Source organism: Felis catus, chromosome C1, assembly GCF_018350175.1.
Source record: "Felis catus isolate Fca126 chromosome C1, F.catus_Fca126_mat1.0, whole genome shotgun sequence".
In the NCBI taxonomy this organism is placed as follows: Eukaryota; Metazoa; Chordata; class Mammalia; order Carnivora; family Felidae; genus Felis; species Felis catus.
In genome coordinates, this window is record NC_058375.1 from 102,822,582 (window position 1) to 102,847,847 (window position 25,266).

At 40.6% G+C, this 25,266-nt stretch overlaps 1 protein-coding gene across 20 annotated transcripts in view; it reads left to right on the forward strand.

Moving 5' to 3' along the window:
* Positions 1–25,266, forward strand: part of LOC101093537 (phosphodiesterase 4D interacting protein) — a 220,093-nt gene that overhangs the window by 114,133 nt on the left and 80,694 nt on the right. For 19 of the 20 annotated variants that reach the window (XM_023259046.2, XM_023259051.2, XM_023259048.2 and 16 more), the window contains 3 exons: positions 49–172; positions 360–535; positions 4,673–4,790. In XM_023259046.2, the coding sequence (XP_023114814.2) occupies positions 49–172; positions 360–535; positions 4,673–4,790 (418 nt within the window). The remainder of the gene's footprint in view (positions 1–48; positions 173–359; positions 536–4,672; positions 4,791–25,266) is intronic. The other variant, XM_045033367.1, reaches the window with a different exon arrangement.

Genomic DNA, 25,266 nt, shown 5'->3' on the forward strand with positions numbered 1-25,266 from the left:
GCTAAATTATATGACTAGCTCTGACTGGCTAATGCTCCTTGATTGTAGGGCTGATGTGGAGAATCTCAACAGCCATAATGAAGCTGAGCTCCGGCGCCAGTTTGAGGAGAGACAGCAGGAGACAGAGCATGTTTACGAGCTCCTGGAGAATAAGATCCAGCTTCTACAGGAGGTGAGCAGGAGTTCCGAAAGTCCATGCACACGGGGCCTCTTTCACCTCTTGCCCTACTGCTCTGCCTCCTGGCATTCACCTTTTCTGTCCCTACTTTCCTTCCCAACTCATCAAGTGTCCACAGTCTAGGGCTCCTAACTTAGGTGGGGCTTTGTAAAAGCCTCTCAGCTTTTCATTCTTTTTGCAGGAATCCAGGCTAGCAAAGGATGAGGCTGCGCGGATGGCAGCTCTGGTGGAAGCAGAGAAAGAGTGTAACCTGGAGCTCTCGGAGAAACTGAAGGGAGTCACCAAGGACAGGGAAGATGTACCAGCTGACCGGGTCAATCCTGACCAATACACTGAGGCCCTGGTCGAGCGGGACAAGTAGGTGCCTTTGATACTCTATTTGTCACTTGTCATTTACCTGTTCTCAAGGTTATAGGAAAATATACCAGCTGCACCGCTCCCTTTTAAGGTCTTAGAGTAGACCTTCATGATTTCCAAGACTATTGCCTCCACAACCAAAGGTTTTCTTTTTAGGGTTGAGTCTTCGATGGTATCCATTAACAGGACTCATTTCTATACCTTGTTAGTAGGTATAAGTAGAACAGTAGTCAAATGGTGGCAAACAAGAGACATGGATTCACTTCTTCACCCTTATTGAGCACCTGCCAGACACTGGCCTCACCACTAAGGTTACAGAGATGAACGACCCAGGTCTTCTCATCAAGAAACGTGTTACATGATTTTCTCTCTTCCTTCCTTCCTTCCTTCCTTCCTTCCTTCCTTCCTTCCTTCCTTCCTTTTTCTTTCTTTCTATCTGTCTATCTATCTATCTATCTATCTATCTATCTATCTATCTATTTTGTTCTCAAGTTAACTAACATACATTGTAGTCTTGGCTTCAGGAGTATCACCCAGTGATTCATCACTTGCATATCACATGTTACATGATTTCAGTAAGTTTTCTGATAGAAGTAGCATGCGATACTCTGGAGACATAGAGGATTGTCATCTATTCCAGACTAAAAAGAGCAAGGTGCCATTGAAGGTTTCCTGGAGGAGATGAAATCTGAGCTGGGTCTTGAAGAATGAATAGGAGATCGAAGAAATAGATAGGAAGTGGGTGAGAAAGGGAAATATTCTGTGCAGATGGAGAAACTGTGCAAGCGAGACACAGGTAAGGGCATATATCAAGACCAGCAAATAGTTCTACATGATAGAGCAGAGGGTCTGGGAAAGACTAGTGAGAGGTAAGCTGGGAATAGGGTCAGATTGTGCTGGCTTCATATGCCATAAGGAACTTAAATTTTCTCCTAAAGGTAATTGGGCAGTTGTTGAGGTCACCCATACCTAGATTAGTACAGCAACTCCCTAATGATTTCTTTACCTCCAGTCCTGCCCCTTGCTATTTCATTGTGATATTAACATTCAGAGACGTTTTGAAGTGGAAAATTCAACAATATCACACTGGCACATAATTTAGCCTCTTAGATGCATGATACTATGGTGGCATAAAAAGCCTTTAGTAGTTTTTAACTGAATAAGTGAAAAACCCACAGTGTACCCACAATGACTAATGTGATCTTTTTGAGACACAAATCTGATCATGTCATTGCAGAGCCATTTAAAATGCTTTCCGACACCAGGGAGCATCTGGGTGGCTCAGTCAGTTAAGGGTCTGTCTGACACTTGATTTGGGCTCAAGTCATGATCTCACAATTCATGGGAGGGAGCCCTAAGTCGGGCTCCATGCTGACAGGTTGCTCTCTTTCTCTCGCTCTAAGTAAATAAATAAGCTTTTAAAAATGATAATAAAACAAAATAAAATGTTCTTCCAACACCTGCAGGAGAAAAGATCCATTCTCCTTATCATGGCCATCAAAGCCTTCTATGATATGAGCTCTGATTTCTCCCAGAATCATGCCCCACCATGACCCCTTCACACTTTGCTGATGCAAGACTATTAATAATAATGGCTAATGTTTGTTGCACTCTTACTATACAACTGAGCTGAGTACTATAATGCTGTTTAATTCTCCCAACAACTCCAGGAGGTAGGGATTACTACACTTTATAAATGAAGACACCTGGCACTTACAGAGTTGTGTCACATGGTGTCACATGGTTGCAGGCATTGCTTGACTCTAAACCCTGAATCCACCCATTGCCTTCAGAAGCGAACAATACAATGTCAGGTCTCCAGAATTTTGCTCATGCTCTTCCTTCTGTGGGAAACCCTTGCCATCTTTTTCCTTCCTGGTGAATTCCTGTTCATTCTTCAAAACTCACTAAGGTATCAGTTGTCACTTCTGTGAGTGCTTTTGTGACAACAGAATTAAGTCTCTGTATCGTTGCCTTGTTTTACATACACATCCTTTTTTGTACAGTTCCCAGTGTGGTGGTATATTTGCTTTCAGATCTTTCCTGCTAGATTCTCTGAGACCCATGTCTCATGTCCATAGCCCAATAAACACTTGTTAAACAAAACATATGCACATGTGACCAATAAATTAGGGAGTTTATATCAGATGTCCTTACCAACTTTGTAAAGTAGAATAGATCATCTATAGAGACCAAGGGTCAAACGGTTAAGTAAGGCTGGAGGCTTGAGAAAAAAAAAGCAATGTTCTATGGGGAATTGATATGGAATCCACATTCATCATCATAATTACTATTACAGCTTGCATTTACATGATGTTTTTAAGTTTTTAAAGTTCTTTCTCTGGCCACCTAGGTGGCTCAGTCGGTTGAGCATGACTCTTGATTTTGGCTCAGGTCGTGATCCCAGGGTCATGGGATTGAGCCCTGCATCAGACTCCGTGTGGAACGTGCTTAAGATTCTCTTTCCCTCTGGGGCGCCTGGGTGGCTCAGTTGGTTGAGTGGCTGACTTTGGCTCAGGTCATGATCTCATGGTCCAGGAGTTCAAACCCCACATAGGGCTCTGTGCTGGCAGCTCGGAGCCTGGAGCCTGCTTTGGATTCTGTCTCCCTTCTCTCTCTCTGCTCCTCCCCTGCTTGTGCTCGATCTCTCTCTGTCTCTCAAAAATAAATAAATGTTTGAAAAAAAAAAGATTCTCTTTCCCTCTGCCCCACCCCCAAAAGTTTTTTCTCATCCACAAATTTTAGCCAGTCCTCATTCTTAATTAATTTATAATTTATAATTAATTTAAAGTTTAAAATGTATAAGTTAATTTACAATTTGTCTATGAGCTTCCTACTTGACTTTCTGGTATCCCTCACCTTTCTACCAACTATATTTGCCTCCCAAGGTACTATCACTGTCTTTTCCACCTACACAGGGATAATAATGACAATTGGAAACATTTCATTTAGTAGCCACATGTTTTCCAAGGACAGGTATGTCTGGTACTCTAAGACTTAAGAGAAACAGCAAGATCTACCTTGCACAGGGCAGATGAGGAATAGCTGTTGACTTGAACCTGTGGTTTGTGTGCTTCAGCACAGCACACACAGTCTGATAACTTAAATCCTGGTCTGAATTTCCTGCTTCTTCTCTAGCCTTCGCCTCTTCCCCCGACACCAACCTTTGTTCCAGTGACTCTTCCCCTAAAGTATCTTGTATCTTTTTAAAAGAAAATTTTTTTAATGTTTTATTTATTTTTGACAGAGAGAGAAAGAGAGAGAGAGAGACAGAGCAAGAATGGGGAAGGGCAGAGAGAGTGGGAGACACAGAATCCAATGCAGGCTCCAGGCTCCGAGCTGTCAGTACAGAGCCCGATGCGGGGCTCAAACTCACAGACCACAGGATCATGACCTAAGCCGAAGTTGGATGCCCAACCGACTGACCCACCCAGGCACCCCATAAAGTATCTTGTATATCTATGCCTTCATTCCTTTATTCAAGCTCCTCCCTGTACACCTGGAAAACAGTCCAGTTTTCCAACTCTCTTCCCCCAGACTCAACCAAGTTCAACAACTCACTTTATCTTTCTTCCTACAGCTCCATGACAGCACTCAAAGTACTATAGAATAGATACCTCTGTTTTGGTACCTCTTCTTACATCTCATTACTGTTATTTGTTTATGTGGCTGTGTCTCCCCACTCCCCAAACCCCTGACACACACACACCAAAAGATTTTAAGTTTCTATAGAGCAGAGATTGTGGATTTTCCAACTTTATATCCCAGGTATTTGGTAGAGTGTATTGAGTTTGCATAATGGTTATCCAGGAATTGTTTCTTGAATGGAACAATAACCACCAGAAACACAACTTCTGGTCCCTTATTCCAAGAGTCACACACCTATGGTCTATAGATCCATGGGTCAGCTTCAGGAGGTCCATGAACCTGGTGAAATGTAAGCAGAATGTCATTTATGTATGCATGAAGGGACTGGGGCAGAGAATACATGACTTTCTGAAGAAAAATATCCAAGTTCAATGACCCAAAAAGGTAGAAACCTACTGGACTGGATCATGCTGTCTTTGGAGTGGGCTGAAAAGTAAAGGCAATAATAGCACCATGACCATTGTTGTTCTTACATTTTCTTTGCTCCAGAAGAATTGAAGAACTGAGTCAGAGCCTGGCTGCCCAGGAGAAGCTTGTAGAACAGCTCTCTCAGGAGAAACAACAACTGCTACATCTGTTGGAGGAGCCAACTAGCATGGAAGTACAGGTGAGGTGTGGGCAGAGCTTCCTGAGGTATTTGCTTCTGTATTAGTTATCTACGGCTGTGGAACAAATTCCTACAAATTTAGTGAGTTAACACAGCATGCATTCATTGTCCCACACTTTCTGTGGGTCAGCTGGGTTCTCTGCTCAGGGTCTCACAAGTCTGAAATCAAGGTCTGAAATCAATAGCCAGGCTGCTTTCTCATCTGGAGGTTCACTTAGGGAAGGGTCTGCTTCTGGGTTCCCTCAGGTTGTTGGAAGCATCTATTGCTGGGTGGCTGTAGAAGTTGTGGCAGCCTGCTACTTCACAGGCAGCAGTGGGGAGAAATAGAGGGTCTATTGCTTCTCCTACCTCTATGCATTCTTTCAAGAGGCTCACCTGAGTAGGTCAGGCCCACAGTTTCATCCCTTTTGGTTAACTGAAAATAAACTGAGTCGGAACCTTAATTAACTGTATGTGCAATATACATTCACTTTTGCCATATAACATAGCGTAACTATGTGGTGACAGTCCATCATCTTTGCCATGTTCTATTCCTTAGAAACAAGTTGCGGGTGTCACTGGCACTCAAGAGGTAGGGATCACACAAAGCTCTGGATAACCGGGTGGGAATCATCAGGGCCATTAGAATTTTGCCCACCACTGAGTGGTTTCTAACTATATAGAATATATAATGTAGGGTTTTTTTTCTCAGTTAATTTTGTTTTTATTTATTAGTCATTTTAATTCCAGTATAGTTAACAGTGTTACATTAGTTTCAGGTGTGCATAATGTGGTTTTAATATTGAAGAACTCTTACAATGATAAAAGTAATTGTATTCGTCTATATTGTTGCTCTTGAAGGTTACCTCAGAGGGAACTCCCCTCTTCGGTTCAACTTTTAATTTTCTAAAAAAGATATTTCCTAAAAGAACCCTAGAATATATCTGTGCCCAAGTAGCATAAGCAATTACCAGATATTCTTATAAGTCTTAGGCCAATAATAAAGCAGACTGTAAGGTTTAATTTATGCTTCACAGATACCGAAGTTGGAGTCAAGATAAAAATAACAGTGATAAGAAGTAGTTTAAAGTAGTTCCCAACCTTTCCTGTGTCATGGCACAAATAGAAAATGTTAATATTTGTCAGGTGCAGTGGTAAATGGATGGAGCTTCTTACTTGGAGGTGGTCAGTCTAGGTGCATAGGCCATGAGAGCAGAAGAAATCCCTATCTTGGCTATACTTATAAACTTCTTGGACTGTGTGGCTCCATTTTGGTTAGAAAGCTCTGGTTAACAAATTCAGGAGATGATGTACATACATGTAATTTGGCAAACAGGAGGGGGAAAATAAAGTCTGTAGGCTTCTCACAAGATACATATCGAAACATGTGAAAAGTTTCTGAAAGGACTTCTTTTTAAATTTTTTTTTTCAACGTTTATTTATTTTTGGGACAGAGAGAGACAGAGCATGAACCGGGGGAGGGGCAGAGAGAGAGGGAGACACAGAATCGGAAGCAGGCTCCAGGCTCTGAGCCATCAGCCCAGAGCCTGACGTGGGGCTCGAACTCACAGACCGCGAGATCGTGACCTGGCTGAAGTCGGACGCTCAACCGACTGCGCCACCCAGGCGCCCCAAGGACTTTTTTTTAAATTCAAGTATAATCAGCATACAGTGTTATATTAGTTTCAGGTGTACAATATAATGATTCAGCAATTCTATACATTTCTCAGTGCTTGTCAAATAAGTGTGTTCCTGATCCCCTTTATCTGTTTCACCGCGCCCCCCTCCCCCCGGCCTCCCCACTGGCAACCACCAGTTTGTTCTCTGTATTTAAGAGCGTGTTTCTTTGTCTCTTTTTAGAAAGATTATTTTATAGACAAAGACTATATTCAAAGTTGTCAGTTCCTGTTACTGCTCCCCAGAAGGACCACAACAGAATGTCTGTGGTTCAGGGAAAACAGGTCCAAATAAGAATTATATCTCACTTTAATCTCTGAGACAAAAAGAAGTATTTTTATTAATTTTTTTAAGTTTGTTTATTTATTTGAGAGAGAGAGTGGGCAGGGGAGGGGCAGAGAAAGAGGGGGAGAGAGAATCCCAAGCAGGCTCTGTGCTGACAGTACAGAGCCCAGTGCAGGGCTCAAACCCACAAACTGTGAGACCATGACCTGAGCTGAAACCAAGAGTCAGATGCTTAACTGACTGAGCCACCCAGGCGCCCCTAGACAAAAAGAAATATTGAAGTGCTTTCTATAACATCTTGGGACCATTTAGTCACATTCAAGTGGCTCAGATTGTTATAATATAAAACCTAGAAATGAATTCACAGGATTTCTTAAATACATATTCCAAGTGTAATTTAAAGTGTTTGTCAATGAATATTCAACAACTTTTCAGTAGTAATAACTTCAGCACATGTTGTAGCATATTCTATATGCCAGGTGCTGCTCTAAATACCTTATATATTAACTCAAATTAACTTAAGCCTTAAAATAATCCTGTGAAGTATACTAACATGAGACATAAAAAGAATAATTTGTAATAAAATAATGTTGATTTTAATATATAAATTCATGAGCACAATTATATTAGAAGACATAAAGAAATAGGTGCTTGTATCTGTATGACAAATCACTGTGAATGTTCCAGCCTCAAAGGTAGCCTAGGACAGTCATGTTATGTTGTGCCATTTAAAAACGGCAAGTGGTGATGCCATTAGTAAAGGGGGTGACAATGCCAAGTGAAAAACTCTTGGTAAATTTCCAAACAAAACAAAACCAAACTTTTCTTAATTTTCTTTTTTTTTAAATATTTTTTAATGTTTATTTATTTTTGAGATGGAGACAGAGTGTGAACGGGGCGGGGCGGGGGGGGGGGTGTGCAGAGGGAGAGGGAGACACAGAATCTGAAACAGGCTCCAGGCTCTAAGCTGTCAGCACAGAGCCCAACACAGGGCTCGAACTCATGAACCGTAAGATCATGACCTGAGCCGCAGTCAGATGCTTAACCGACTGAGCCACCCAGGCGCCCCTTCTTAATTTTGATAGAGCAGTTGAATTCATGGAAAATTCATTGTATAATAACATTGTGTTTATATATACAGTAGAGCTCAGTTCTAGATTCAGGGGATTATATGATATTGTATTACCTCACCAGTGCCCCATGGAACATTTAGGTCATTCTGTAATGAAAGCACAAAACAAAACTTCATATTTTAATCCTATGGAGTTACTAATAATGCTAATACTGTTCCTGCTACAATCATAATAATAACATGTTAGTATTGGAAAACAACGTAACTTTACTGCAAATGAAAATATTTTTTAAAATGTTTATTTATTTTGAGAGGGAGAGCATGAGCAGGGGAGGGGCAGAGAGAATCCCAAGCAGGCTCTGCACTGTCAGCCCGAGCCCGATGTGGGGCTCGAGCCCACGAACTGTGAGATTATGACCTGAGCTGGAATCAAGAGTCAGATGTGCAACCGACTGAGCCACCCAGGTGCCCCACAAGTGAAAATATTTTTTAAAAATAGTCATGTTCAGGGGTGCCTGGGTGGCTCAGCCGGTTAAGCAGCCGACTTCGCCTCAGGTCATGATCTAACAGTCCGTGAGTTTGAGCCCCACGTCGGACTCTGTGCTGACAGCTCAGAGCCTGGAGCCTGCTTCGGATTCTGTATCTCCCTCCCTGTGACCCTCCCCTGTTCGTGCTCTGTCTCTCTCTGTCTCAAAAATAAATAAACATTAAAAAAAATAAAAAATAAAAATAGTCATGTTCATCAGAGACCATAGAAATAATGCCACTGGTCCACTAGTATAACGATAAGGCATCCAGAGACCCAGCTTTTATGGAGTGTCCGTGAAGCAGTGTGATGCTGCTACCCAGTGAAGAGGAGAGGAATGGGAAAGAGGAAGGACCCATTCTGAGTCCTGCTCCTGCTCCAAGCACTGTGTGGAGGACTGAACATGCAGCTTTTTCCCAACTCTCACTACAACCTGTGAAATAAGTTAGATAAGGGTCGCTTGGCAATCAGGGGAACCAATGTTTAGATTAAGTGACTCGACCCAAGTTTTAAAGGCAGTAAGTAGTGAGGTCAGAATTTGAATGTAGATTTATGTGGCTTCACACCCATATTAACCACTCTGAAGAGGTTGTATCCCAAATGTACACGTGTGCCATGAATCAAAAAAGATCTACAGACAAAATTCAAAACCAGCTCTCAAAAGATCAGTGAACCAAAATTTCCAGAATTTTTCGGTGACCAAAAGTGAAACTACCCATGAAACAATAATTCCTCATTCAGCCCTCCCCCAGTTCCTGATAACCTCTATTATACTCTCTGCCTTCATGAATTTGCTTGTTTTATGCATTTCATATAAACTGGAATCAGATAGATGGATGGATGGATGCATGGGTGGGTAGATAGATAGATGGGTGTCATTCAGAATTTGGGACAGTGCTTTGTCCTTCCCATTGCAAACTATGTAGCACCCCTTACCCCACTCATCATAGTGATGACAATAAAAACAAGCACCCCATGAATTTGCAAAATGTACTTCAGGAGATGGTATAACTATACCTCAGTAAGAACTGCTGGTCTTGGGGTCTTAGCTTCCAAAGGGTTTATAGTCCAATAAAACATTGGCATATGAACAAAGAATTAAAATAGAGGATGATAAATGAAGAGAAAGAAATATATGCACAGTGCTGAAGGAACCCACAGATGACCAGGATTAACTCTACCTTTAAAAGTCAAAGAAAGCCTTACCTGGAAGTTTCCCTTGATCTGGGCCTGAAAGGCTGAGTGCACCAAGCAGAAAACAAGAGAAGTGCATTTTAGGCAGGAACAGTATACACAGTAATGTGGAACATAGTTAAGAAATTGGGAATAATTGGTATTATCAAATACATGCTAAGCGTTAGAGGCACCTGGGTGGCTCAGTCAGTTAAGCATCCACCTTCCGCTCAGGTCATGATCTCACAGTTTGTGGGTTCGAGCCCCGCGTCAGGCCCTGTGCTGACAGCTTGGAACCTGGAGCCTGCTTCAGATTCTCCCTCTCTCTCTGCCCCTCCCCCGCTCGTGCTCTGTCTCTGTCTCTCTCAAAATATAAATAAACATTAAAAAAAATTTTACAAAAAATACGTGCTGAGCGTTAGAGAATAATGAAACACATAACTGGAACATCCCGTAAGTGTCAAGCTAAGGACTTCATGTTATAGGTAACAGAGAATTAAAAAAAAAAAAAAAGTTAAGCAAGGGGAATGAAAGCATATGATTTGCATTTTAGAAAGCCAATCCTGGCGGCTGTTTAGGCTGAAGATTGAGGGAGCAGATAATTGATGTCAACCCATGATTTGACAGAGCTGTTAACTGCGTCATCTAGTCCATTCTCAAATTAGATAGGGGCAAGGAACGTTATAAAACCAGTTATAAGGTACTTTGTCTCCCCCCTCTGTCTGCAGTAATGTGTGGCAGCTCTTGCTGTCGGTGACACCTGTGGCCTCTGCTGTGGGTGTCATCCTTGTCTGCGTGCAGTAACAGCCTCTTAGTGCCGCTGTATTACCCTCAACCCTTTGTCTTCCATGCCACCTCTCACCACAGGAGCCACAACCCCACAAAATGGAAGGCACAAGTTTATTTCCTAAGCTCTGGGCCTGCTCCACAGAGGCCAAAGATTTCCCTCATCTCTAGCAAAGCCATCCCTAGAGTTCTGGCCACTGACTCACTGCCTCCACCCCCACCTCCGCCCCTCCCCGACCCTTCACAACTGAGAATACCGCAGCTGGGCTTTCGAAGAAGGAGAGCTCACAGATCTTACACGTCTAGGTTTGAGTTGTCCAAGCGAAAACATTCCTCTTACCCCATTTCTCATAGATCAGTACTTCTCATGTGATCTCAGTATGAAAGTCTGGACTGGGTATAATCTCTGAGAACGAGCCTTCCTTCCCTCGATCAAGACAGAAGTTTTGATAAAGATTATTTGATTTAGTTGATTTTACTATCCCTCAGCTGTTTTCCTTTTCCATCCCACCAAAACATCATACAGCATCCATTTTAGAGGTACTTACACACAATACTTAAGAACTTCTCTTAATGTTTATTTATTTTTGAGAGAGAGATTGACAGAGTGTGAGCAGGGGAGGGGCAGAGAGAGAGAGGGAGACACAGAACCCAAAGCAGGCTCCAGGCTCTGAGCTGTCAGCACAGAGCCTGACGTGGTGCTTGAACCCACAAACCACAAGATCATGACCTGAGCTGAAGTTGGATGCTCAACCAACTGAGCCACCTAGGGAACTTCTATCATGTAATTAACTCCATGGAACAACAACAGAAAAAGCCATAAACTTGACATGCCACTGATGGACATCACTCTGTGTTTGCTTCCAAACCTCCGTGTCCATTCAGATCAAGAGCATGTTGTTGTGATCAGAGTACTCAGGAGCTTGTGGCCGCCATGCTGAAGCAACTGGTCCACATCTTTTTCATTAAAAAGAAAACCTAATAATGTGAAGTTTACAAAGTATTTCTCTTCCTCCATGTTTTCACAAAGCTGCAAATAAAGACCTACACTCTGGAAAGCTGACAGTGCTTCTTATTGACATTTTTCCCTTCTACTAGAAGCTTCATTTTAAAGAATGTTTTATTTTTTATTAAAAAACATTTTTTAACTTACTAATTTTTGAGAGAGAGACCAAGAGACAGAGTGAGAGTGGGGGAGGGGCAGAGAGAGAGGAAGACACAGCATCCTAAGCACCTCCAGACTCTGACCTGTCAGCACAGAGCTCGATGTGGGACTCAAACTCACAAACTACAAGATCATGACCTGAGCCAAAGTGGATGCTTAACTGACTGAGCTACCCAGGTGCCCCTAAAGAACCTTTTAAATGAAACTGGATGTGGAAGGTGTAAAAGCAAGGGGAAATGATGTACTTGCAAAGGAAAATCTGGAAGAATTCTTGTTTTATTTCACTTTTCTATTCTGCAGTTTTTCCCCAGTGTAATATAAACAATATTTATCAATGTGTAATTTCACTGTGGTTGCCCTAGAAAGTGAAACAGGACAACAGAATCAGGGTGAGGCATCCATTAAGCAATCAGGACCTTCCCACTTACACAAATCAACAGAGACTCAAGCCATTGCATTTATGCCTTGTTTGGAACCTTAAGTAAATAGCACTGCATGCAGTGAGGCGTATTTCTTAAAATAGCAAACATTCCAGCGTTACCATGGAGAGATCTGACGTAGAGGTTAAGGCAAGAACACACTCTAAATGCTCAAGGCTGACGCTGAAAACCTTGCAGGGATTAGTAGCTCAGGCAGCTCCAGCCAACTTCATATAAGGAGATCTTTCTTAAAGAAGCTTTTCCGTATTCTCTTCTTAAGCTGATGAATGTTGAAGGTGGAGGCTCATTTATAAATCCTCATTCAACATCACTGTCTCCCAGACACAACCTTCACTGGTAACATATCTCAAAAACAGGCCTTACCATCTAAGGCAACCATAGTCCTGACCCTTTAGAGCAGCAAAGGAGGTAGAAAAATAAGGGATTTCATTACAGCTTCATCAGAAATATTTACTGAGCACTTACGATGCACAAAGTACTATAACGTGAAGGAAGAAGAACGCAAAGATGCATAAGGTTTAGCCTCTGCCTTCTAGAGATTATAGTCGAATTGGAAGGTAAGAAAGCCACTAATGGCAACAAAATACAAAGCAGTAGAGAAAGAAAAAAACATTATGGACTGGGGTAGGCAGTGAAGATTCTGATCTGTAAGAAACGATTTTAATAAGAGATGAAAAGGAAAGGCATTTGTTTATTCATTTAGTCATTCAGTGATTATTTACTGATACCTAGAACATACCATTCAAAATACCTCAAAAGAAGCTATGGAACAGATCAAGGAAACCAGGAGCTGCTTTTGAGAAAAGGTAAACAAAATTGATAAACATTTAGCCAGATTCATCCAAAATAAAAAAAGAGAGAGAGCAAGAATGGGAGGAGGGAGAGGAGGAGAGAGGCAAAGGACTCAAAAAAATTAAATCAAGAAAGAAGAAGGAAAGTAACAACTGATAAATACAAAGGATTATTTTGGATATTATGAAATATTTACACCAACAAATTGGACAACGTCGAAGAAATGGATAAATTCCTAGAAACATATAACCTTCCAAAACTCAAGCAGGAAGAAATAGAAAATTTGAACAGACCAATTACTAGCAAGTAAATTGAATCAGCAAAAAAAAAAAAAAAAAAAAAGAACAACCTCCCAATAAACAAAAATCCAGGACCAGGTGATGTCACAGATGAATTCTACCAAGCATTTAAGGAAGAGTTAATTCTAGTCTCAAACTATCCCCAAAAATACAAAAGGAAGGAATGCCTCCATTCATTCTGTGAGGCCAGCATTACCCTGATACCAAAACCAGATAAAGACACTACAAAAAAAAGAAACTACAGGCCATTATCTCTGATGAACATAGATGCAAAAATCCTCAAGAAAATAGTAGCAAACTGAATCAAACAATGCATTTAAAAAAAAACATTCACAGGGTGCCTGGGTTGTTCAGTCAGTTGGGCATCCAACTCAGGCTCAGGTCATGATCTTGTAGTTTGTGGACTTGGGCCCCATGTCAAGCTCTGCGCTAACAGCTCAGAGCCTGGAGCCTGCTTCAGATTCTGTATCTCCCCTTCCTTCCACCTCTCCCCAACTCACACATGTGTGCGTGCGCTCTCTCTCAAAAATACATAAACATTGGGGCGCCTGGGTGGCGCAGTCGGTTAAGCGTCCGACTTCAGTCAGGTCACGATCTCGCGGTCCGTGAGTTCGAGCCCCGCGTCAGGCTCTGGGCTGATGGCTCAGAGCCTGGAGCCTGTTTCCGATTCTGTGTCTCCCTCTCTCTCTGCCCCTCCCCCGTTCATGCTCTGTCTCTCTCTGTCCCAGGAATAAATAAATGTTGAAAAAAAAATTAAAAAAAAAAATACATAAACATTAAAAAAAAATAATAAAACAAAATCATTCACCACTGCCAAATGGGGTTATTCCAGGATGCAAGAGTGGTTTTAATATTTGCAAATCAATGTGATACATCACATTAATAAGAAAAAGGATTACAAACCATATGATCATCTTAATAGATGCAGAAAAAGCATTTGACAAAGTACATCCATTCATGATAAAGACGCTCAACAAAGTAAGTTTAGAAAGAACATACCTCGGGGCGCCTGGGTGGCGCAGTCGGTTAGGCGTCCGACTTCAGCCAGGTCACGATCTCGCGGTCCGTGAGTTTGAGCCCCGCGTCGGGCTCTGGGCTGATGGCTCAGAGCCTGGAGCCTGTTTCCGATTCTGTGTCTCCCTCTCTCTCTGCCCCTCCCCCATTCATGCTCTGTCTCTCTCTGTCCCAAAAAAAATAAACGTTGGAAAAAAAAAAAAAAAAAAAAGAACATACCTCAACATAGTAAAGGCCATATATGAAAATCCCACAGCTAACATCATACTCAGTGGTGAAAAACAGATTTTCCTCTAAGATCAGGAATAAGACACAGATGTCCACTCTCACCACTTCTATTCAATGTAGTATTGGAAGTCCTAGCTACAAAACAGTCCTATTTATAATTGTACCAAAAATAACTAAATACCAAGAAATAAAATTTTATGATGATGAAGCAAATTGAAGATGATACAAATGGAAAGATATTCTATGCTCATGAATTGGAAGAACCAATATTGTTAAAATTTCCATAGTATCCATTGCATTGTATTAATGCAACAACATTTTTCACAGAACTAGAACAAGTAATCTTAAAATTTGTATAGAATCACAGAAGATCCTGAATAGCCAAAGTAGATTTGAAAAGGATAAACGGGGGTGCCTGAGTGGCTCAGTCGGTTAAGCGTCCAACTCTTGGGCTGTTCCCTGCACTGGGATGCTTGGGATTCTCATTCTCCACCCACCCCCCCACCTCTCTGCCCCTTCCCTGCTTGCATTCACTCTCTCTCTCTCAAAATAAATAAACTTAAAAAAAAGAAAGAAAGAAAAATGTAGAAGTATCACAATCCCAGATTTCAAGATATATTACGAAGCTATAGTGATCAAAACAGTATGGTACTGGCACAAAAATAGACACCTAGATCAATGGAACAGAATAGAGAGTCCAAAAAATCTATGACAAAGTAGGCAAGAATATACAGTGGGGAAAAGACAGTCTCTTTACTAAATGATGCTGGGAAAACTGGAAAGCTATACACAAAAGAATGAAACTGTGGACCACTTTAATGTACCATACACAAAAATAAACACTAAGTGGATTGAAGACCTAAATGTGAGACCTGAAACCATAAAAAGAAAAAAATGTAGAAGAAAACATAGGTAGTCATCTCTTTGACACTGGCCTTAGAAACATTTTCCTAGGTATGTCTCCTCAGGCAAGGGAAACAAAAGCAACATTAAACTATTGGGACAACACCAAAATCAAAAGCTTTTGGCACAACAAAGAAAACCATCAACAAAACAAAACATCAGCATACTGAATGGGTGAAGGTATTTGTAAATGATATATTTAATAAGGGGTTAATATCTAAAATACATAAGGAATTTATACAACTCAACACACACACAAAAAAACCCAGATAATCCAATTAAAAATGGAGAGAGGACCTAAATATATATTTTTCCAAAAAAGACAGACAGATGGCCAACAGACATAGGAAAAGATGCCCAACATCACTAATCATCAGGGAAATGCAAATCAAAACCACAATGAGGTATCATCTCATGCTTGTCAGAATGTCTAAACACAAATGACAGAATGCCAAAAACATGAGAGCTAACAAGTGTTGGCAAGTGAGGATGTGGAGATAAAGGATCCCTTATGCACTGTTGGTGGGCATGTAGCCACTGTAGAAGACAATATGGAGAGTCCTCAAAAAATTAAAAAGTAGAATTGCCATATGATCCAGTAATTCCGCTACTGGATATTTACCCAAAGAAAACAAAAACACTAATTCAAAAAGATAAATGCACCTCTTTGTTTATTGCAGCATTATTTACACTAGCTCAGATATGGAAGCAACCCATGTGTCCATCAATAGATGAATGGATAAAGAAGATATGGTATATAAATACAGTGGAATATTATCTAGCCATAAAAAATAATGAAATCTTGCCATGCAACAACATGAATGACCCTAGAGGGTTTTATGCTACTTGAAATGAGTTAGGGCCGCTGGGGTGGCTCAGTTGGTTGGGCATCCAACTCGGGCTCAGGTCATGATCTCATGGCTCATGAGTTCAGGCCCCACATTGGGAAGCCAGCTTCAGAGTCTGTGTCTCCCTCTCTCTCTCTGCCCCTCCCCCACTCATGCTCTGTCTCTCAAAAATAAATAAACATTAGAAAAAAAAAAGAAATGAGTCAGACAGAGAAAGGCAAGTACCATATGATTTCACATATATGTGGAATCTAGAAAATAAAGCAAAAAAACAGACTCATAAATACAAAGAACATTTGGTAGTTGCCTAAGTGAGAGAGGTGAGGGGATGGCAAAACAGGTGAAGGGGATTAAGAAATACAAACTTCTAGTTATAAAATAAGTGAGCCACAGAGATGAAAAGTATGGCATAGGGAAGACAGTCAATAATATTGTAATAATGTTGTATGGTGACAGATGGTGACTATACTTATTGTGAGCATTGAATAATGTACAGAATTGTCGAATCACCATTTTGTACACCTGGAACTAATACAACGTTGCATGTCAACTATATTTCAATCATAAATATTTTTAAAATATTTAGAAGGAGAAAGGCAGAGGGGTACCTGGGTGGCTCAGTAGGTTAAGTTTCCAACTCTTGATTTCAGCTCAGGTCATGATCTTGCATGGATTTGAGCCCTGCATTGGGCTCTGCACTGACAGCGTGGAGTCTGCTTGGGATTCTCTCTCTTCCTCTCTCTATGCCCCTCCCCTCTTTCTCTGTCTCTCTCTCTCAAAATAAATAAATAAGCTTAAATTAAAAAAGAAAAAAGAAAGGCAGAGCCTTTCCCCGTAAGGAGCTTGCATCTCAATTAAGGGAGATAAATTACCAAGTAACCAAACAAATAGCTAATTGTAAATTACAGTAAGTACTTTCAAGAAAACAAAGAGCAGGGACTAACCAACTTTTTCTGTAAAAGGCCAGATAGTAAATAATTTAGACCTTGCAGGCCATAAGGTTTCTGCCACTGTAGCACAAAAATAGCCATACACAATACATAAATGAATTGGCATGGCTGTTCCAGTAAAATTTTATTTACAAAAACAGGTAGGGGATGAATTTAGCCCACAGTTCATAGTTTGTTGACCCCTAACAGAGAATTAGGAGGAATGGGTGGGGCCATTATAGGTAAGGGGATGATGGTAATTTTGAGGTGTCTCTGACACATCATTTGCAGATACAAATATGTAGTTGGCTATTTCAGAGTTGAACTCAGAGGAAAATTTTGGGATAAGATACAAATGGAAAGTTACTGGTTTAAAGATGGAAAAGGATAAGATGATATTGAAAGAGAATTAAAATAGGGAGGTGAAAAGGTCTAGGACTGAGCCCCAGTGAACACCTACAGAAGGTACAAAGTAGATGTGACTCTTAGCTCACAAATTCAGTCATTCAGGATTTATCACATTTCTTTACTTTCTTTAAATCAATTTAATGTTACCCTGAGTCCCAGTCCTAATCAGGCTAATTCAGTTTCATCCGTTTGGTACATACTCCTCCCCACTCTCTCATTTACGTTAAGGTGAAGGTTCCCAGGATTTATCAGGTGCCAAAGCATCAAGGGATTACTCTTCCCATTGGTCCACCACTGAAGTACCCCTGCCCCAGCAAGCATGGTTCTGCCAGCTCTAACAGCTTGTTATATTAGAGGCTTTTATGGAGCCAGAACCCCTTGACCTAGAGTCTAGCCTCTCTAAGTCACCCATTGCCTTCTCCCCCCCAGGTCCTGCTGCTTCCCTGGGGGCACTACTATGGAATGGAGGTGGATCACTGTTACTCTCTGATCCCCAGTCTCCTGATCTGGGTGAAATCTGACCCCTTCCTTTTCTGTTGCCCTCAAAGACATTTCTTTTTCTTCTCTTCCCCACTGGGACACCTGACTTAATCTTCTCAGTTGTTTTACAATTTTATTAAAGTCAGGAAATGCATTTGACTTCAGCCTCTGCTCTTTGCTCTGCAAAAATTCCTGAGTTAATTAAATGGTAAGGGCCTGACCTTCAGATTAGATGAGGGAGGCAGGGCATACAGGCAACAACACAATTTATATCCTGTCACCATATTATTAGGAAAGGAGTATGAGATGTAGCTGAAAAGTAGATTAGGATCTTTCTGTAGAGATATTGAAATGCCAAGCTGAGGGTTTAGGACTTCATCCTATAAGTAATGGACAATGATGGATCTTTACCATGAATGTCCTAGAAACCGTATGGAGGATGATTAGAGGGGCATAAGCTTCTAAGCCTATGTGACATCGTTCAAAAGTTTTAGGTTTCAAGAACCGAAATAGAAAATGTAGTGAAAACGCAAAGCAACATTTCTGAATATGCTAGAGATGTTCAGAAAAAGGATCCCAATTTAGTGTTTAGCTCGATAGGGAAGGATTTTGAGGAGCCAAAGGTAACAACTCAGAAGTTTACAAGTCCACTCAGTTACAGGAAATGATATGGCTGACCTTATCCCTCCTGCTGATCTCTCTCTAGCTTTTGACAATGTTAACCATTGCTCTCATTCTTAAAACCCTGTCCCCAGCTCACCTGTGCTTTGATTGCAGAAGAGCCCCACTTAGTTATTTTTCACTTAGTTTTCTCAGTCACCTAAACTCAGCATGTTCCTAATCAGATTTTTCATTACCTTTTTACAGATGAACTCAACTCTCACATTTCTATTCATTTAGACCATGTTTTCTACCAGTCTTTGACACAAAAACCCTTATCTCCTATATTGTTTGTTTTCCTTCATCCTCTCTACATCAAGTCCCGCTGTTCAGTCCTTTAAAATAATTCTTATTTACCACTTTTTTCCATTTCTTTTTTCTTTTAAGTTTAGTTATTTATTTTGAGAGAGAGAGAGAGAGAGAGCGCGCGCGCGCACAAATGGGGGATGGGCAGAGGGTGAGAGAGAGAGAATCTCAAGCAGGCTTCTGTCAGCACAGAGGCCAATGTGGGGCTCAATCTCACCAATCATGAGACCATGACCTGAGCTGAAATCAGGAGTTGGATGCTTAACCAACTGAACCACCCGGGGGCCCCTTCCTTTCCATTTCTACACCAGACTTTTTATATTACCCCACCTATGAATAACTGCAATGGCTTTTTAGCAGGTCTTCCTGTAACCATCCCAAAATCTAAAATTCCAATCTATCCTGTTGCCTGGCTAATCTTCCTACAATGAAGTTTTCACCATGCCATTCTCTGCTCAAGTGTGTAACATTGAGTCTAAATTCTTTTGCGTTTGCCAAACATTAAATTCTAGTTGCCAAGGGGAACCTGGGTGGCTGAGTCGGTTGAGTGTCCTAACTTAAGCTCAGGTCATGATCTCATGGTTTGTGAGTTTAAGCCTCACATCAGGCTCGCTGCTCTCAGCACAGAGTCTGCTTCGGATTCTCTGTCCCCCTCTCTCTCTGTCCCTCCCCTGCTCGTGCTCTCTCTCAAAAAAAAACCTTTAAAAAAAAATTCTAGTTGCCAAGACTTACATAGCACCACAGCCTAGTGTCTGGCTTACAGTTGGCTCTTCATACGTGTTCTTTAAATGAGCAATTATAGAGGATAAGTTGTATAAAGTAGGATGAACCAGGCCATTCAGATGCCCCTTGAAATTTCCAACATCTCCCTATGGGCTAGCACTGTATCTAACCCACTTCTAAGACTATTGATGATGCTCTTTTCTTTTTCTGGAGTCCTATGTAAGACCCATCTCAAGTGCCATTCTTGTCCCCTTCAACTATACCAGCACACACCAATCTCAACTTTTTCTGCATTCACGATGAGTTTGTCAGTACCATTTCATTTACCAATCAACTGTACTAATTTTAGCATGCACATTTTCTCCCCTTCAACTAAACTGAGAGCTCACTGAAGACAGAGAAAAGACATACTGAGTTTGCACAAATTCTTGCTCATTGGTTGATTGACTTAATATATACTTTCAAATTCACTTAAACAGCTATAGGTATTTAATAACTTGAAAGACTCTGTTTACTATTTCAAGATGGATTCTGCCGATGATGGTATTACTGCAATTTGTAGTTGAACTGGAAGTCTCCTGGTTTTGAAACAAGTGTTCCAAAATGCTGTGGGTTTTTTGTTTTTTTTTTTTTTAACGTTTGTTTATTCTTGAGAGAACACGAGCAGGGGAGGGGCAGAGAGAGGGAGACACAGAATCTGAAGCAAGCTCCAGGCTCCAAGCTGTCAACACAGAGCCTGACGTGGGGCTCAAACCCACGAACCCTGAGATAATGACTTGAACCGCTTAACCGACTGAGCCACCCAGGCACCCCCAAAATGCTGTATTTTTTTAATTACCGCAAAGCATGATTGCTTGTGGCTTCTTAAAGATTTCCAACCATCACAGGGGAACCATGTACATGCTTGTGTTACCATAAATCCTAACTGGCTTTACTTTGATATTCTTGCATTTCCTCATCTGCTTTAGCCTCTCTGCCAGAATCACTTTTTTTTCGGCATAGTTTTTAGTAATTAGAACAGCTATTTCCAATGTCATAATTAGAGTAATGAAACCTAACACAACTGTTTGGGACATGGGGATTTTCCACCTCCCTGATTCTCTTGGAAACACCTTACCAGCCCAGAATTAGGTCTCAGAAGCACTCCAACATAGGAGTTACAAAAGTGGCAATGGTTCCAAGAGATACTTCCCAGGCCCCAAAATCTAGAGATCAAAATAGAGATCGTGCAAAAGATCTCTACCATATTACTACTTAGGAATTTTGTTTCAAATGAGAATGTAGTTCCCTAAATCCAACAGTCTGTAAGTAGTTCTTCATTGATAGGTTTTTCCATTTATCTACAGAACTTCTGATCTTTGGATTGAGATTTTTCTGAATACAGTTTAGGATAGTTCTAATTCAGTGGTTTTCAAAGTGTGATTCCCAGACGCAGCATCAGCACGACCCAAATTTGTTAGGAATGCAAATACTTGGGCCCCACCCCAGGCAAACTGAATCAGAAACTCTAGGAAGTAGGTCCCAGCAATCTGTTTTATCACACCCTCCAGGGTGTGAAGCCAAAGGCTGAAAACTACTGTTTAAATTCAACATGTTTACTTTGTAGAGTAGGAAATTAAGGGCCAGCGACTAATGACTTCACTAGGACATATAGGTGGTAAGGGCTGTGAATGCATTTATCAATGTATTTTGAGGGCAAACTGCTGATATATAAAATTAATTTAATTCATAACAGCTTATCATAATATGAAACCTGTTCTCAAATTTTTATTACATAACTTTGATAAGTTTTAGAAGTAATTATCTAAATTATTCTAAATCACCTCAGAAGCTCTAAGTCTCACCTTAACAGTATGCTTCAATCATATATGTGGTGTGCATATGCATATAAAATAATATTTTTAAAGTTCATATGATAGACACTATAAAGTTTTGAATTTGCAGTTGGGCTTTTTATAGAATTTTTTTCTAGACTGTATTTTATTTAACCAATTTTGAAAGCTATTCTTATGATAAAATGGAGGTTACTTCCTACCAAAGAAATCTCTCAGATTAAAAGTTTATGGGTAATACATACATATTTTATATTTAGTTCCTCTTTTTTACTTTTTAATGAACTATTCTAACATATATATAAAATCTATAGATCTCAGAGTTGTAATTGTACAACTGAGAATTGTACACATCATGTACACATCACCCAAAACAAGATAGAGAATATTTTCATCACCCCAGAAAATTCCTTTGTGCCCCTCTGCAGTCAATTCTTACCCTGTCTCATCCCTCATAACCACTTTCTGCACTTCTATCACTATGGTTTCAATTTTGCTTGTTGTTAGGCTTAAAATAAATGGAACCACACAGAATGTACTGACTTGTATATGGCTTGTTTCACTTAATATGCTTTTGAGATTCATTCATGTTGTGGGTATCAGAATTTTTTTTTTTTTTACTGCTGATTAGTATTGTACAAATATATCAAAATGTGCTTACCTTACCTATTTCTTAGTAACAATTTTTGTCTTATCACAAAAACAATTCATGCTGAATATAGAAAATTATAGAATACAAATGAGGGAAGAAGAAAATAAGTATCCATAATTCCACCCTCCAGACATAATCACCATTTAATAACTTGTTTATCCTCTTTGAATCTTTATATAAGTTGTCCACATATATAATACATGTAGTTATTATATATATTACAAAAATTCTCATTTTAGATTCAAGTTTTTACTAGTTAGACTCTGATGTTAGTGTGTTAAATAGGCACAAGTCTTTGTTTAGAATATTTTCCAATTAAAAAAAATTAAAAATTATACATGAATACACATTTATTTCCAACAATTCAAATGACAATGATATATATGAAAAAAGTAAATGTTAGTATCCAACCGCCAATTTTACTTCCCTTCTCATAGGACGCCAGTGTTAACTAAATACAAAGTTTTTTTTTTAATTTTTTTAAATGTTTATTTATTTTTGACAGAGAGAGAGAGAGAGACAGAGCATGAGTGGGGGAGGGGCAGAGAGCAAGGGAGACAGAATCCAAAGCAGGCTTCAGGCTGTGAGCTGTCAGCACAGAGACCGATGCGGGGCTTGAACTCACAGACTGCAAGATCATGTCCTGAGCCAAAGTCGGACGCCCAACCGACTGAGCCACCCAGGCACCCCAACTAAATACAAAATTTTGACCAAGATGATATTTATAAGGACCATGAAGTGCTGAATTTATTATCACATTTTTTTCTAAGTTTTTTCTTTTCTTTTTTTTTTAATGTTTGTTTTTAAGAGAGAGAGAGAGAGACAGAAACTGAGTGCGAGCAAGGGAGGTGTAGAGAGAGAGGGAGACACAGAATCCAAAGCAGGCTCCAGGCTCTGAGCTGTCAGCACAGAGCCCGAAGTGGGGCTCGAACCCATGAACTGTGAGATCATAACCTGAGCTGAAGTTGGACGCCTAACCGACTGAGCCACCCAGGCATTCCTCTAAGTTTTATGTCTTAATTTTTATGTACAAGTTTTGTTATCTATACACCAGTGATCTTTTAGTGGGGGTGAAATTATATAATACCAAATGCTCACATTAGGACCAGTTCTAGTATTATATAGTTTGCTATCCACTTCAAAATAATGGTTTTTAAATATTTTTTCTAAGCGTGAATAGAGTGTTATCTTCGAATTTTCTGATTGTTGAGTGGATTTATTCCTATCTGTTGTTGGAAGCTTAGATATGTATAGCTCTCTGTATGTTGATCTTTACTTACAGATAGCAAACGTCTATTCAATGATAAATTGCCTTTTCTCCATTTATACTGGTTTGTACTTCTACACCAAGCTACTTATATATTGTCATTAAAGTTTAGAGACTATCAATCAGATGCAAAATCTTACTAAGTAATAGAAAATAATACAAAGTATTATTTAATTTACTCCTGAAAAGCACTTTGTTTCATTATTTCGTTTCTTTTTGAATGTTTAGAGACAGAGAGAGAGAAGGAGACAGAGGATCCAAAGCGGGCTCTGCGCTGACAGCAGAGAGCCCCATATGAGGTTTGAACTCAGGTACTGAGATCATGAGCTGAGCCAAAGCTGGCCACTTTGACTGACTGAGCAGGTGCCCCAATTACTTTGTTTCATGAGTATTTTCCTCAGTAGGAAAATGTGGCTGGCATCGACAATCGAAGATGAGGACTTGACATGTCTTAATTTGTACTTTTATGGACCTTTGCATTCTTTCAGCTCTTTAGAACTATACTTAAGACAGAGTACAACAGGGTATAGTCCTGGCAGGCAGGCTGTTAGGGAAGTCCAGAAACTCCTTGCCTCTCTATAGATCACTACAGATCCCAAAGATTGTTGTTTACTTTCTTTTGACTTTGAAGCTCATATACCCAGAGGCAGGCAAAAACGTAGCTGTAATTGAGTTTTCCTTGGAAGTCTATTTTACATTCTTGGTTTTTAGGGCCAGAACATGCATATTTTAAGTGAAATAACATATGCAAAGTTCTATAGCTCCTCCAAACTCACAGATCAAAGGACTGTCCTTAAGATGGAGGTACTAAGATTTTGTTTTGGTGATTAAGAGAACAATAAAATCTTACGTGTGCAAAGCCCCATAAAGTTTTAAAATTATTTTAAAATATTTCCATTATTATCATATTGAAATAGTATAAGCTAGTATTTAATGTGCGAAGTACTGTTAAAACACTTCTAAATCATCTCCTTTAATTCTCCATAAGAAGTTTGGAGGCCTGTTCAGAGTTCTTATTAGGAGTTATGGGCTCTGTCCTAGAGACGAGGTTCAGAAATACTTAAAACTGTTGCTGCCCTTAACCTCTCACAAGGCCAAGCCAGTATTTTTGTAACTGGGAAATGTCCTGCTGTTGGGGGACTCCAGGTGATCCGCTGGAGCTGTTTTTCTTCCTGTACGGTGTCTGCAACGCCTCTTAAGCCAACAAGGGAATTCTTTATTATAAATGGTGGTTGATACCTCCTACTCGGGAGCTCCAGCTTCCCCCGACTGTGCACATTCTAAGTTCTGTATCCAAGGATAGGGTGACAACTGTATATGGTTGAATAAGACGGGGTACCTACTGAAGTCAGTGAAATTCTCAGCCCTAATTCTGCAGAGATCAGTACTCTCTGACACTCTGTACTCTTGCTCAAAGAAGCTAGGTCTTTTCGTTCTAAAGTTTATGTACCCTCCCCACCCCCCAAATAGGGACTGCAGTCCACCTGAACCTGAAAGAGAATTTGGTGATGGTAATCTATTCTCAGGTGTCTACATTCTTGAAAAAGCCCATTCTTAAAAGTCATGGTTCACCAGCTGCATTCACGTGGTATGGGCTGGACTGTTTCTCGGATGACTGCTTTGTGTCCTCTCTTGATTTCTTTTCTAAAAAAGGTCAAATCGTCCAGCAGTGCTAAACCCACGGCCCGCCCCCAACACTGCAAGCAAGAGAAATACTTGATCTCTTTTCTAGATACTCCCAAAGTCGAGGTAGAGGTTGAATTGAGCCTCCTAAAATCCGCCCTAACTGCCACCTCTGGTTTGTCAACCCCGTCTCCCCGCCCGCCGCTGTAAACCCGAGGGGCCTTTTAATCCCGGCACCAGCCTGGGTAGGGGAGAGGTGGGGCTGCAGGCGGGAGGGAGGCGGCGCGCAGCGGTACCTAGTGGCGCTGCTGGGCTGCTCCATCCAGAGTACGTGGCGCTACCCGTGGAGAGAGGGGGAGGGAATTCAACTTTCTCCTCCCAACGCAGATCTTCGGGTCATCCCGCTGGG